Source organism: Tachysurus vachellii, chromosome 6 (assembly GCF_030014155.1).
Source record: "Tachysurus vachellii isolate PV-2020 chromosome 6, HZAU_Pvac_v1, whole genome shotgun sequence".
Classification (NCBI taxonomy): Eukaryota; Metazoa; Chordata; class Actinopteri; order Siluriformes; family Bagridae; genus Tachysurus; species Tachysurus vachellii.
The window spans coordinates 13,730,317-13,742,908 of NC_083465.1; the positions used below are offsets into that span (position 1 = coordinate 13,730,317).

The 12,592-nt window shown below is 34.7% G+C and overlaps 1 protein-coding gene across 1 annotated transcript; it reads right to left on the reverse strand.

Moving 5' to 3' along the window:
- Positions 1-5,064: 5,064 nt before the first annotated feature.
- Positions 5,065-10,202, reverse strand: aifm2 (apoptosis inducing factor mitochondria associated 2). The gene is made up of 9 exons (XM_060872419.1): positions 10,144-10,202; positions 9,224-9,407; positions 8,987-9,102; positions 8,787-8,906; positions 8,567-8,659; positions 8,276-8,384; positions 8,027-8,179; positions 6,664-6,864; positions 5,065-6,053 (listed from the first exon to the last, which is right to left on the reverse strand). The coding sequence occupies exons 2-9, from the start codon at positions 9,396-9,398 to the stop codon at positions 5,899-5,901; spliced, it is 1,122 nt and encodes a 373-aa protein (XP_060728402.1). The 5' UTR covers positions 9,399-9,407; positions 10,144-10,202; the 3' UTR covers positions 5,065-5,898.
- Between the last annotated feature and the right edge of the window lie 2,390 nt (positions 10,203-12,592).

Here is a 12,592-nt window from a genome sequence, read left to right on the forward strand (position 1 = left end):
CAAGATGATACTGCATTAGCTCTTGGCCCGAACCCAAAAAACAACTCCACATTAAAATCCATGACGGTAGTCCAGAAAAACAACCATCTACCTTCTCCATCTTATCTTTCACTGCTATAACTTTCTTAGATTTAACTGCCAAACTTATTTTGTAGGAATGTTAATATTGGCATGTTGGGGTACTTTGTATAGTTTGATTAGATGAAGGAAAAGAGAACATACACAAGCACATACGCTCACATACACCTCAATGATGCACAAATCTATGGTATAGTTAAACGTAATCAGTCTGCCACACTAGAGGCACAGATTCACAGGTCTGTGGGTTGCCAGACTGAAATGCAGTTAAAGCACAGATCTTGGAAAAAAAAACATCCAATCTAAATTGAAATCATTCCAAAATGAAACCACCACATCACTGTTAATGTTAAATATATACTTTGTGCTGTGCCCCATGTAGTTTTGTATAACACATTTCTGTAGATTCTGCATAAAAACAGCAGTTTTCCAAAAACTGCAGACATACAAAAACAGGTAAATTTGCAGTATAAGGCTCATTTGCAGTATAAGGCAGTAACACTCAAATCATGAACATATTGAAATACAGTCAATACTTGACCCACCTAAAACCTAATGTGTAGCTATATGTCAAAACATGTTCTGCCCGGTGAGTGACACATTGTAACCTCCATGTCCTGTGACTACATCAAATCTGAATAAACCTAGTAACACAGCTTGATGAATCAATCCAGTGTTCTATGTTTCTAATTCGATGATCCTTCACCACAAGGTTAGCATGCCTGGAATTCTTTTTTGGGGAGATAAACAGTTGTTTTTTTGTAAAAACAGGGTATTACAAACAACATAATTGTATCAAGTTAAGGGTTTTTTTTTAAGTTAATTTCCTATGTACACAAGAATTTATTTAGTTAAATTGAATATTTACAGGGCAACAATATATCTATTGTCATCTAAATCTATTTAACATGAAGTTCAATAAATATGCCAATGAAAATGTTATTTTCCAAATCTTTTAATATTTGATTTGTCTCTATCCTCAGAATTAAAATACCAGTACATGAAAAATAATGACTGTGAAGATGACACTGTAAACAAACACTAATATATAGTAATAGCATCTAAAAATAAGATGATTCAATACATTTGTATTTCTTATACTATGTGCATATATTATTGAATATTTATGGTAAATTGACTAGAATGTCATTCACTAAACAACAACAATTATATACAGTATAGGTGCAGATCTTTAGCTTGCAATAACAAAAACTCAAAAGTTTGCATCAAAATAAAACTGGTATTTGTAGCCATTTATAATTCCTTCCACCTTGATAAAAGTCCCAAATCTGGTTGAAGAAAACTGTGCCAAAACATTATGCTGCCACCGCCATGCAGCACAGTAGGTATTTCTGTCATGTGTGTTGAGAGATTCTTGTCAACTAAAGGTTAATCAGTACTTGTTATTCAGCTCTTGTAATTTTGCTGTAGGGGCAGCCGCCCTGGTAAGTTTTTATCTGGAGAAACATGCTGTCCTTAATGATGTCACTGTGGTGCTCCAGCTGCTGCTGTACGTTGTTCTATGATACAACTAATGTTTTTAAATGCTTTTATACCGCCACTTAACCATTCAACATGTGATCTACCATGCATGCTTTATAAGCTCTTTGTGGACTACGGATTAAGCAGTCAGAGGTAACCAAGAAGATGTGAAGAGAATCCAGAAGCTGATTTTAATGTGGTTTAAGACAGAATAATTTCATTTATATGCTGTATTATAGATAATACTGATCATAAGACTGAATGTGATTGGTTGATTCTCAATACAACCGCACCCCTAAATTACTAAAATGTGATCCCTATTTTTCCCTAAAAAGTTTCTGATTGTTTTTCTACTTAGTTCTGACATAATTCATGCTCTTTTTTTTTTTGGAATCACAAAAATAATGTTTTTAGAGATATTCTATCCATTGTATATATTTTCCTTATATTACATAGGCTCTTAACATTCTTAAGTGATCTCTGAAATGTTTAGTGGTTAGGGTAGCTTGAGGATATTGAAATTTTTGGGAAATAAAACATAAAATATATACATAAAAAATATTTAGATTTATTGTTACATATATTTGCCCTTTGACTCTGAAATTTGTCTTTGAAACAAGATAGGAGTCATTTACATTTTATGTATAATCGTCATCAACCACTCTCATCTGATCCCTGGGTTCTAAGGCGCTTTACAGAGTCTATTTCTCAGGGGATACCACACTGCCTCTCCATTACCCATAGTCTCTGATGTAAGCATCACTTTTTTGCATTATGCCATTTGCACAATGCAGTTACAGACAGACTTAAGTGATAAGTGCACCTGATCTCTAAAGTAAGTCTGATTCTATTTTATCTTTGAAAATTCTTTCGACCTGTGTGATTCTGATTAAACAAAATTAAATGACTTGCATCCTGTAAATTACATATCTTCAGTGCGGCTGAAGGTTTTCTGTAAGAGTATCTTGCAATGTATCTTGCTTTTGTTTTATTTTGGGGTTAGTGAGCCATTTTCGTGCCAACTTGGGGAAATATTATCAGGTTGCAAAGATCAAATGACAAATGCTGCTTTATTCTCCAACCAGAGGAAGTCAAATTTGGCTCCAAAGTTCCTGGAACATGAAACTGGATGCCTAATTCTATTAATTATAATATGGCCTTTAGTCTTTGAAAGCCAAAAAAGCAAAAAGGCAATTAAACACAAGCCCTTTTAGTGTCAGGTTCAGTTAACCTAGTGCTTGCATCGTTATATTTAAGGTAGCACTTAATCTGATTACATTTAATCATTCTTACAATAATAACATGTTTGCTGCATAAAAATGTATGTATGTATGAATGAATGTATGCATAGTATATAGTACACAAGCATGTGGTAGCATTGAAGAATTTTTTCATTTTTATTGTTCTCATAAATAATCTCTTAAGACATTATATTAAGACATTATGTCATATCATTATATTACATTATATCAATACCATATGTAAAGTGGCTGCTATTCATAAAGGCACTCCTTTTCCCCATTTGTAGAATCCATGACATTAACAGTAATGCAAATAATGACACATATATATATCTATATATATATATGTATATGTGTATATATATATATATATATATATATATACACATATACACACACACACACATACATACGCACATATACACACACACACACACACACACAACTCCATACATGAATGAACATTATTCTAGAGGTCAGCAAGGTTAGCTAAATGTCATCTGATTTTGTGTAAATTCCATGAAATTCCATGGCTGTTTAAATGAAAATGTTATACCAAATTTTCCTTAAAGCTTCTTTTTGGCAATGTCCATTATTAAAACTGACTTGAACTGCACTGAATTTGGCTAACTTAGGCATGAATACAAAGGCAAACTTCAGGAACCTTTTTTAATGAGTGTAGAATAATTCTACAAAAAATCTTTGAAATTAATCTCAAGAGATATTGTATGTTCTCTAACTTCAGTACCAATGTACTATCAAAAGTACCTCCCTGACAAGGGAAACCTAAATTATTTTCCTCTACAGCAGAGGTCACTAAAAGGCGGACTGCGGTCCGGGTCCGGACCCAGAAGCTGTCCAATACGGACCCGGACCTACGGCTAAAACAAAAGGTTATGCTTTAAAACTTGACGGGGCGCTTCTTTTTTTTTTTAGGCGCCACTCAGCCAATCAAGTCTGTGCATTCCTGAAGTAAACTGCGACTCAACAGCGCAAGACAGATGAGAGAGAATTAGAGTAAAAGTAATTAAAGTTACACATGGAAGAAAGATAGCGATACATGTAGAAAACAAAGGGAGAGAAACAGACGAGTGAGACCGAGAAAGGGAGAATAAAGATGCCGCTCTCCAAAAGAAGAAAAGTGGACAGCATAAATAGAGCATTTACTCCAGAATGGACACACTCATTTCTGTTCATACTTCCCACTGGAGCACTAAACCAGTGTGTCTCATATGTAAACCAGTGTGTCTCATATGTACAGAAACCGTGGCACTTATTAGAAGTGACAATGTGAAACGCCATTATGAGACAAAACATAAAGGTTTTGAACAAACATATCCACTCAAATCTGAAGACAGCATCCCTGAGACAGCTTTCCCATGTCTGAGGAAAGTAGCCCTATACATCCTGACCATGTGTATGAGGACGGCCCTGACTCCATTCAAGCCCAGGTTTAACCCTAACCCAATCACAGGTTTAACCCTAACCCTAACCCTAACCCAAGCCTTAACCCTAACCCAAGCCCAGGTTTAACCCTAACCCAATCACAGGTTTAACCCTAACCCTAACCCAAGCCTTAACCCTAACCCAAGCCCAGGTTTAACCCTAACCCAAGCCAAGCTAGAGCTCAGTTCTCTCACTGAGATATAAAAGGGAAAGTTAAGCACTTTATTAATTTATTTATTTATTTGCTTACTTATTTATTATTTATTTTCTCTTATTTTGAAATGTAGCCCTACTTTTATTTATTTAATGAGAGAACGTTATACATATCTACAATCATATATATGTTCAGTACTGAATTTATTTGATTTGACAGTCAGGTATTGATTGCTTGCAGTTGTTGATACAACTACTAGGCTACCTAAATATATATCACACTAACTAGTTAGACATTATGATCTTCCGGACCTTCGCTTCAAGAAATTTTCTCTTACTGGACCTCTTTCAATTTTAGTTGAATACCTCTGCTCTACAGTTTTGCTGTGTACTTTTATCACCATCTAGAGGTGATCTTAGGGTAGTATTTTTACTAAAACATTATTGAGAGCATATGTAATGGATAGGGAAACAGCACTTTAGTCAGTCATTTATGTCTATATTGAACTTATATTGACTCATATTGATCTTTCATTCAAATTGATCTTGTGTATTTTATACTTATAAAATTGTCAGTGTAAATTATGTGGGTCAAACTAAACACATATAGTTGCTTGTGGTTGTGCTTAGAATTTGATAATACAAATGGAGATCCTGGGCTATACATCTTTAACAATAAATGCATACTATATTTTATTAGAAATATAATTATTTAAGGGACAATTTATCTTCCAGCATCCAGCATCAAAGAATACATGAAACAGGAATTTATGGGATTTTTGGTTAATCATTAGTTACATTCTCCTAAAAACATACTGGAACACCAATCACCAATCATCAAGGACAATTTTTTTTGTTTTACACTGAAGACATTAGGTTTGAGATCAAAAGTTTAAGAGAAGGTGATAGAGAAGAAGAATCTCCGCTTTTATTTTCTTAAATTTGCATACATGTGTGTTAAACAGCTAAGAACATGGCACCTTTTTCGTAGACCACCCGATGTTAGGTAATTATTAGAACAGTGTTGGAAAATAGTCAATTAAAGTAAATTAAAGTTACCAACACATATCCCCTGTTTGCAATAACTGCATAAATTCAGCAACCCACTGACATCAACAAAACATGGCAGTATTCTTTTGTGGTTTTCCAGGTTTGTCATGTTAAAATATTTTTATCACCTGGTAATCGAAAAACAAAAAAGTTCCATGTTCTACGTTGTTTAACACATCTAGATGTTAATATCAGAAAATGAAAGCTGAAATGCTGATCCATCATGCAATTTTTATCTTTTAACCTCAAATCCAAATGTATTCGGTATATAACAAAACAAAAGTTCCAATGTTATCTGGATTTATTTTAACAGTTATTCAGTTATATTTGTACAGTTGGCTTGATTAACATACATCCCCCTTATCCCCAATACATTATAATGCAAGATCATAGAAGTAGATGCATCTTTCTTTGTGTATGGCACAATAACAGGGCATGTGGATACCTACTAGCTGGGAGCTTTCTGTCCCATTTCCCTCCAGCTCTTCCAGAGTAGTAGACTCTCACTCTTTCCCTTGGTGACTAAGAAGCGAGGCAGTTTATAACCATTAAATTGGCCCACACCATCATCTCTACCCATGGCCAATATCATTGTCACATTTCCTACAAACAAGATGAGACACAAAACCTAAATAACAGGTTACATAACCCTAACCCATTTTATATATGCACTTATATATTTTTTTAATTCTCAGACTTTTTCTATAAAAAACTCCTATAAATGTTTTCATACACCTTCCTTATTACTAAACCACACTGATTCTGTAATTAGACTAAGTTACCTACATGTTCATCTTCTCCCTGAAGTATTTCAATGGCATTATCAATCTATCTTATAATATATACACTCACTGATCACTTTATTAGGAACACCTGTACACAAACATTCATGAAACTATCTAATCAGCCAATCATGTGTCAGCAGTGTAATGCATATAAAATAAGCCACAACCTATTTTAATATTGCTGCTGACTATGTGCATGGCCACAATTTACCATATAATACACAGGGTCACAAAGCAAAAGCCTTTTTCACAAAAGAACTAAAGCTTTTGAGAGTAAAGGGAAGCCTTACACAGTATTACAGTGATTAGCTTTATAAATGTTCCTTGATGAGTGTAGATAATTTCACTGATGTGTAAAAGACCTATTTTCAAGCAGAGACCATGTATAACAACTGTTAAAACTAATGTGCAATGTGAAATGTAGTTACCCGTGTTGTATGAGGTCAATGCTTTTCCAGTCAAGCTGTTAATAATATTTCTCACAGCCACCCCAGCATGGAGACCAGCATGATAAGCCATCTTGGGTTCATTTATATTAGCACAGTCTCCAACCGCATATATGTTGTCAAAGCCCTCCACCTGCAAGTGCTTATTCACATTCAGGGCTCCATTCTCTGCTAGACACCCATCTAAATCAGGGGCCACAGCAAACAGAGTGAAGATGAGGAATATGAGTTTTAGTACTGGGATTGAAAGACCAAATACAGGTATTTATACAGTCAATAATTAATGTTTCAAATATTACTTTACAGTGATGCCTCGAGATATGAGTTTAATTCGTTCCGTGACTTTGCTCGTATCTCAAATTGCTCGTATCTCAAAACAATTTTCCCCATTTAAATTAATTGAAATCCCATTAATCCGTTCCAGCTCGCAAAATTCCACTCCAGTTGTTTTGTTTATGTGTTTTGAATATGAAAAATGTACAGTACCTGTATTTATAAATGACAAATATTGTATAAAAACATACAGTAATAAAAGAGAATGTTAAAAAAATAAACTGGCTTTACTTTACTTACTTTACCCGACCATTTAAATTCCCATTCATGGAGCCGCTCTAGCGCTTCGCTGCTGCTGCGATCTAAACTCCCTTCTCCAACCCCGACTCCACCATGCCGGAACCTGTGTTCATTGTACCAGTTTACGTCATAAATCTCCACATATTTTTCTCTCTCTCTCCCTCTCTCTCTCTAATTATTTAAATATTTATTTATCAATTCATTCATTTATTACTTTCCAAAAACGCGTAAGCGAGCATATCTAATACTATGCATGATTAGTGGTTCTGTTATACGGGGGTCTATTCTATTTTCACTGCTTTCTCCGCTCTGTCTATGCATGCGGACGGGCAGGTGGATTTTTGTCCAGAACAGAACCATACCGCCAACACTAACTGTATGCTTATTTATGTATGATTTTTGTTTCGGCGGCTTGGATGCTCGTATCTCAAAAATTTGCTCGTATCTCAAGCCAAAGATTTGGTCGAATCACAGCTTGTATCTCAAAAAATTCGTATGTCAGAGCACTCGTATCTCGAGGTATCACTGTATATACAATACAGGTCACAAACATTACACAAATTTTTCACTAAGGTCAAATTAAGAATTTTTTAGAATTCTTTTTTGATAGCCAGATTTGAGAAATTAAATAAATTTAAATAGAAGTTAATGACATTCAGTAACACCTACATTTAACAAGTAAGTACTAAATAGTATAAATGCCACATTTATGCAAAATTTAATGTCATTCATATACATGCATACATTCATGCACACAGAAAAATCAACTGACCAAGACTGGACTTGTACGCATCTGAATTGATCTTGATCCCTGTACAGCATATAATAAGGTCAACAGTAAACTGCTTGTTCTTATCCGTCTTCACCACTCTGCCGTTCAGTGTCACATTCAGTTCCAGCTCATCAAGGTTTGAAACTTTCTGTTCTGGATCATAAAAAACATCAAAATTGGCAAAAAATCTAATATTCCTCATGATGTACTTAGCATTTACACTAAATCATTGCCATCATAAAGATTTACCTAGAAATAATTCCACCCCTTTATCCAGCAGTACCTTTCTGGCCTCTTCTCTTACACTGGGGAGCAGCTCTGAATCAGCTAGAGCATCACGTGAGTGAATAAGAATTACCTGCATTTGGGTTTTTAATAGCTTACTGTTGATGGATTTTAACATTGAAAGCTTTTTTTCTCTCTTCCATTAACCATACATAAAAATTATTAGATTTTGTATATATTATATATAAATTATTATTGAATTTTTTATTATAGAGTGGTTTGATTACAGGTCTTTTCTGTAACAATTATAATTACCTTCTTGTTTGGATATTCTGTCCGGATCTCAGCAGCCATTTCCACCCCAGTGGCTCCACCACCAATCACAAGCACTGATTCAGCTGCCTGGATCTGAGAAAGGACATAACACATAATTGTCTTCCTGTTTAGACAGATCATGTTTAGTAGATAACATCATAAAGCATGCCTGTAAACATCTGAATAATGATAAAGTTGGTATAAGAGCTGAAATGACTACCTCTTTCACAATATCTTCATACTTCTCAATCGCTTTCTGGTGGGAATCCACAATGTTGCACTTCCCGGGGAAAGGTCCATCTGACCCAGTGCAGAGGATGAGATGTGAATATCTTACTTCCTGTAAAATGTTAAAGACTGTTTATGTTCCAATAGCATTGTTGCACAACAACCCTTTTTCTAAGAAACTTCAATCAATACCTTTCCATTATCAAGCACAACAATTTTTTCTGTGGTGTCTATTCGTGTGACACGCCCCTGAAGGAAATTCAGTCCAAATGTTTTTTTGTACTGAATAAAGGTTTTCTGGGCAAAACCTATGCAAACATACATTGCTGAATGTTAGACATTTCATAAAACACTCGACAAAAATGGTCGATATATTTAAATCATTTTAGTAAGATTACGATATAAATTTAGTCATGTTGTTTGGCATACCACTTTGAACTGAAGCACGAAGTGATGCAATGTTGTGATGAAACGCGTCTAATGGGTTAATCAGAATAAAGGGAACCCCTTGACTTTTGAGGTGCTGGGCAGCTGCAATTCCACCAAACCCCCCACCAACAATCACCACATGAACCTTCTCATCAAAGGACACCTGGCCCCCCATAGTATAAATCTGCAATGCAAAAACATCAAACAATAACTCAAATAACATAGACCAGTCAAAACATCTATCATTTTTTTTAAGTCCTATAACGTAGACGATTGTAGGTTTACAGTGAACATCCACTTGACAGATGTAGCTATTTATATTCACACACTCCAAGGTTTCAGATTATCAGAACCAATTTTATCTGCAAGTGACATATAACTTTTAATTTAAAATATTAAAAAAAAAAATAAAACAAAACAAAAAAACACAACAAAAAATATTGAAACTAGATTTAAGACAGTTCGTATCTGGACTATGATGCAAACACAAAATACTTTTACAGTACAGGTGATAACATCAACCCACAAACCATAGATTAACATCACTGCTTACATGACTGCGCATGCGCTAGTTTTGGGCTCGTTGTTTCCAGTTAATCTGGAATAGCTGTAAATACAAAATATAGACTACTGACTTTTTGCTCCCTTTAATAACCACGGATACCTAATGCGGGGTCTTCCATTCGAGCAAAGAACTGCAGCAATCAAATCTCTCATACTAATTCTGATACTAATTAGTGTGAGATAGGAAGTTCTTTAATGATTTTCCTCCACCATGTCATTATATTATACATGTGCTGTAAAATATATCATGGCGATTGTGTCGACTAGAAAAAGTGATTTAGTTAAGAACAAACGTATAAATAAAGTGCAAAACTATTAAACTCCTTAACTATCCGATCAATAAGAAGGTATCTTACCAATTTACCAGCGTACGTTGTTTAGGTAACGATTACACCGCTCGATACTTACAGCGCATGCGTGAACGGGCACGTCTCAATCTACTGCGCATGCACAAAAACGTCACGTAGCAAATTGCTATGTAATAACACCATACATATATATAGCTGCCAGATTTCCATAAACAAATATTTTGTATTCATTTGGATTTTTTAACCCAAACATATTTATGTTAGCATGATTTGCTGTGGTTACGGATGCTGTTCCTATTACTCTCCTAGCTGTTGTAAATCTATAAAATAGTGGTTGTGAGAATTTATTTCTCTTTCTCATCCAAATCCTGTTAGAAATAGATGAATATTAGTATGTTAATATATGTCTTATAATGTATATAATATAATGTCAACTACATATGATGCAATTGTCCCAGCTTTCTAAATTAAAAGACGTGGAAGACTGTAATTCCAAAAGGTTTTGCTACAAGTCCATATCTTACATGAAGGATGGAGTTGAGTTCACAATTACCTGGGCAATTCCAGAGTTTGTATTTTACAATGTTTAACTGTGGTCAGTGCATGCTTATTTAAATGTGACTTCTTACCAGAAAGTACAACTTTACAGTATTTGCAAAAAAGCATTTGTCACATTTTCTATAACAGGCTGAAGTCAGTCTTTAAAGACAGGTTCTTTCGACCAGTTGTCTCTGAAATGCTTGTCATACATTTTCTCTGCCATCTTGATGATAACGAAGATAACGAAGAAGCTGCTTTATGATTGATGGTGAATTGTCAGGCCTCTCTGCTGCATGTTTCTGAATTGAAGAAACTACAGTAGGTAAACTTACTGCATGGTAATATTACAGATCACACAAAATCTTTAAAACTGTTTCAAAAGTGATTTATGAACTACTTTTTTTAGACAAGGTCAAGATTTCAAGCTACAGGTTTCATCTGAACTTATGTATATAAGAAATTAGACATTTACAATAAGGTGCAATCAAAACTTATTGTCTTGTCGATGATGTTTTTTCATTCCTCCTAAACGCCAGATACACCTTTGTAGAGAATCTGTAGAAGAAAATCAAGAGAGATATCATGAATATTAACTTATATTGCATTAAAGTTGAAAATATTTCTCTTATTTTCTTATGTTTATATTTGTTTAATTCTTGCATTTAATATTGTTAGCATAGCAATTTGTTATTGCAGAACTCAGTTCTAATGTAGTACAATAAACGCACATTTTTATTTTACACTCATTTAGCTCCCTTTATTTAGGTCTTTTCTGTTGTTGTTCACTGACCTGGCCTCAGAACCAGTCATGCACAAGCATCTGCTTGAGGGTTGGTCGGCTTTTAGGGTCATTCTGAAGGCACCATCTTATCAGACTGCAGGAAGCTGTGTGCAGTAATGTAATTTAATGTAAAATAATGTTATTATTTTCTGTAAGTTATTTATTTTTATTAATATTATTCTAACTACTTTGCAGTAGACTTTTTTCCAGCTTTCTGTACAGCTTTGAATGTAAAGCATTTATACGTATAAGCGTATGTATTTTCTCGCCTCTATACAAATAATTAGGGAAGTACAGGTTGAAATAATCCACCTCACTCTGTCCATAAAATGGCTCTCATCCACATAGCATGCTGCATGTATGCTGACCCCCAGACCCTAAACGGCAGTAGATTCTGCCTTGTACGATCTTCCAACGACCCATTCAGCTGGGGTATAAACTGAAGTGACTGAGAAAGTACAGTATATCCCGGGGGTTGATAAAAATATTTTCTTCCTTGATGTCACGAGGGAACACACCAAGGAATTGGCAGAGAAATTCAGCCTGAATTTCTTGCTTCATGATAATTTGAGATATAGCTTCAGACATGTTCATATGTCTACAGAATTTGTAGAGATTGACGCAGTGGTCAGGCCTCTCTAGGATTGATGAAGGCATTGGGTGTCTCAAACCATTCCAGCAGCTAGATCACGAATGGACAGTGAGGCGACTTGCACACAAGCTCCATTAACGCCACCTCGACAGGGAGCCTGCGTGTGTCACCAAGCTAAAAACAGAGTGAACATGGTTAGTATTGGATTGGACAGAAATGCATGTAAAGTCAAAATCATGATTAAAACGCAGGTATAAATAAGTCATAATGACCATACTATGATGATTTGAAGAACAAAACTGTGAATAAAAATCTATTGTCACTTTTTTCCTAATACTGATATCAGGAAAATCACACAAGTAATGTATATTCACTTACAAGGGTCATGTACTTGTCATGTTCATAGATAATAGATGACGTATGACTCACTAATGTGCTGACAAACTCTGTTGATATATAATTAAATATAAATTCTCAGAAATTTATTTATACCTTGATTTAACTTTAACTTGCCTATGGTATCATTTGATACATGAGTATTATGTAATTCCTATGTAATAAAGTCTTGTATTTTGTTCAGCAGT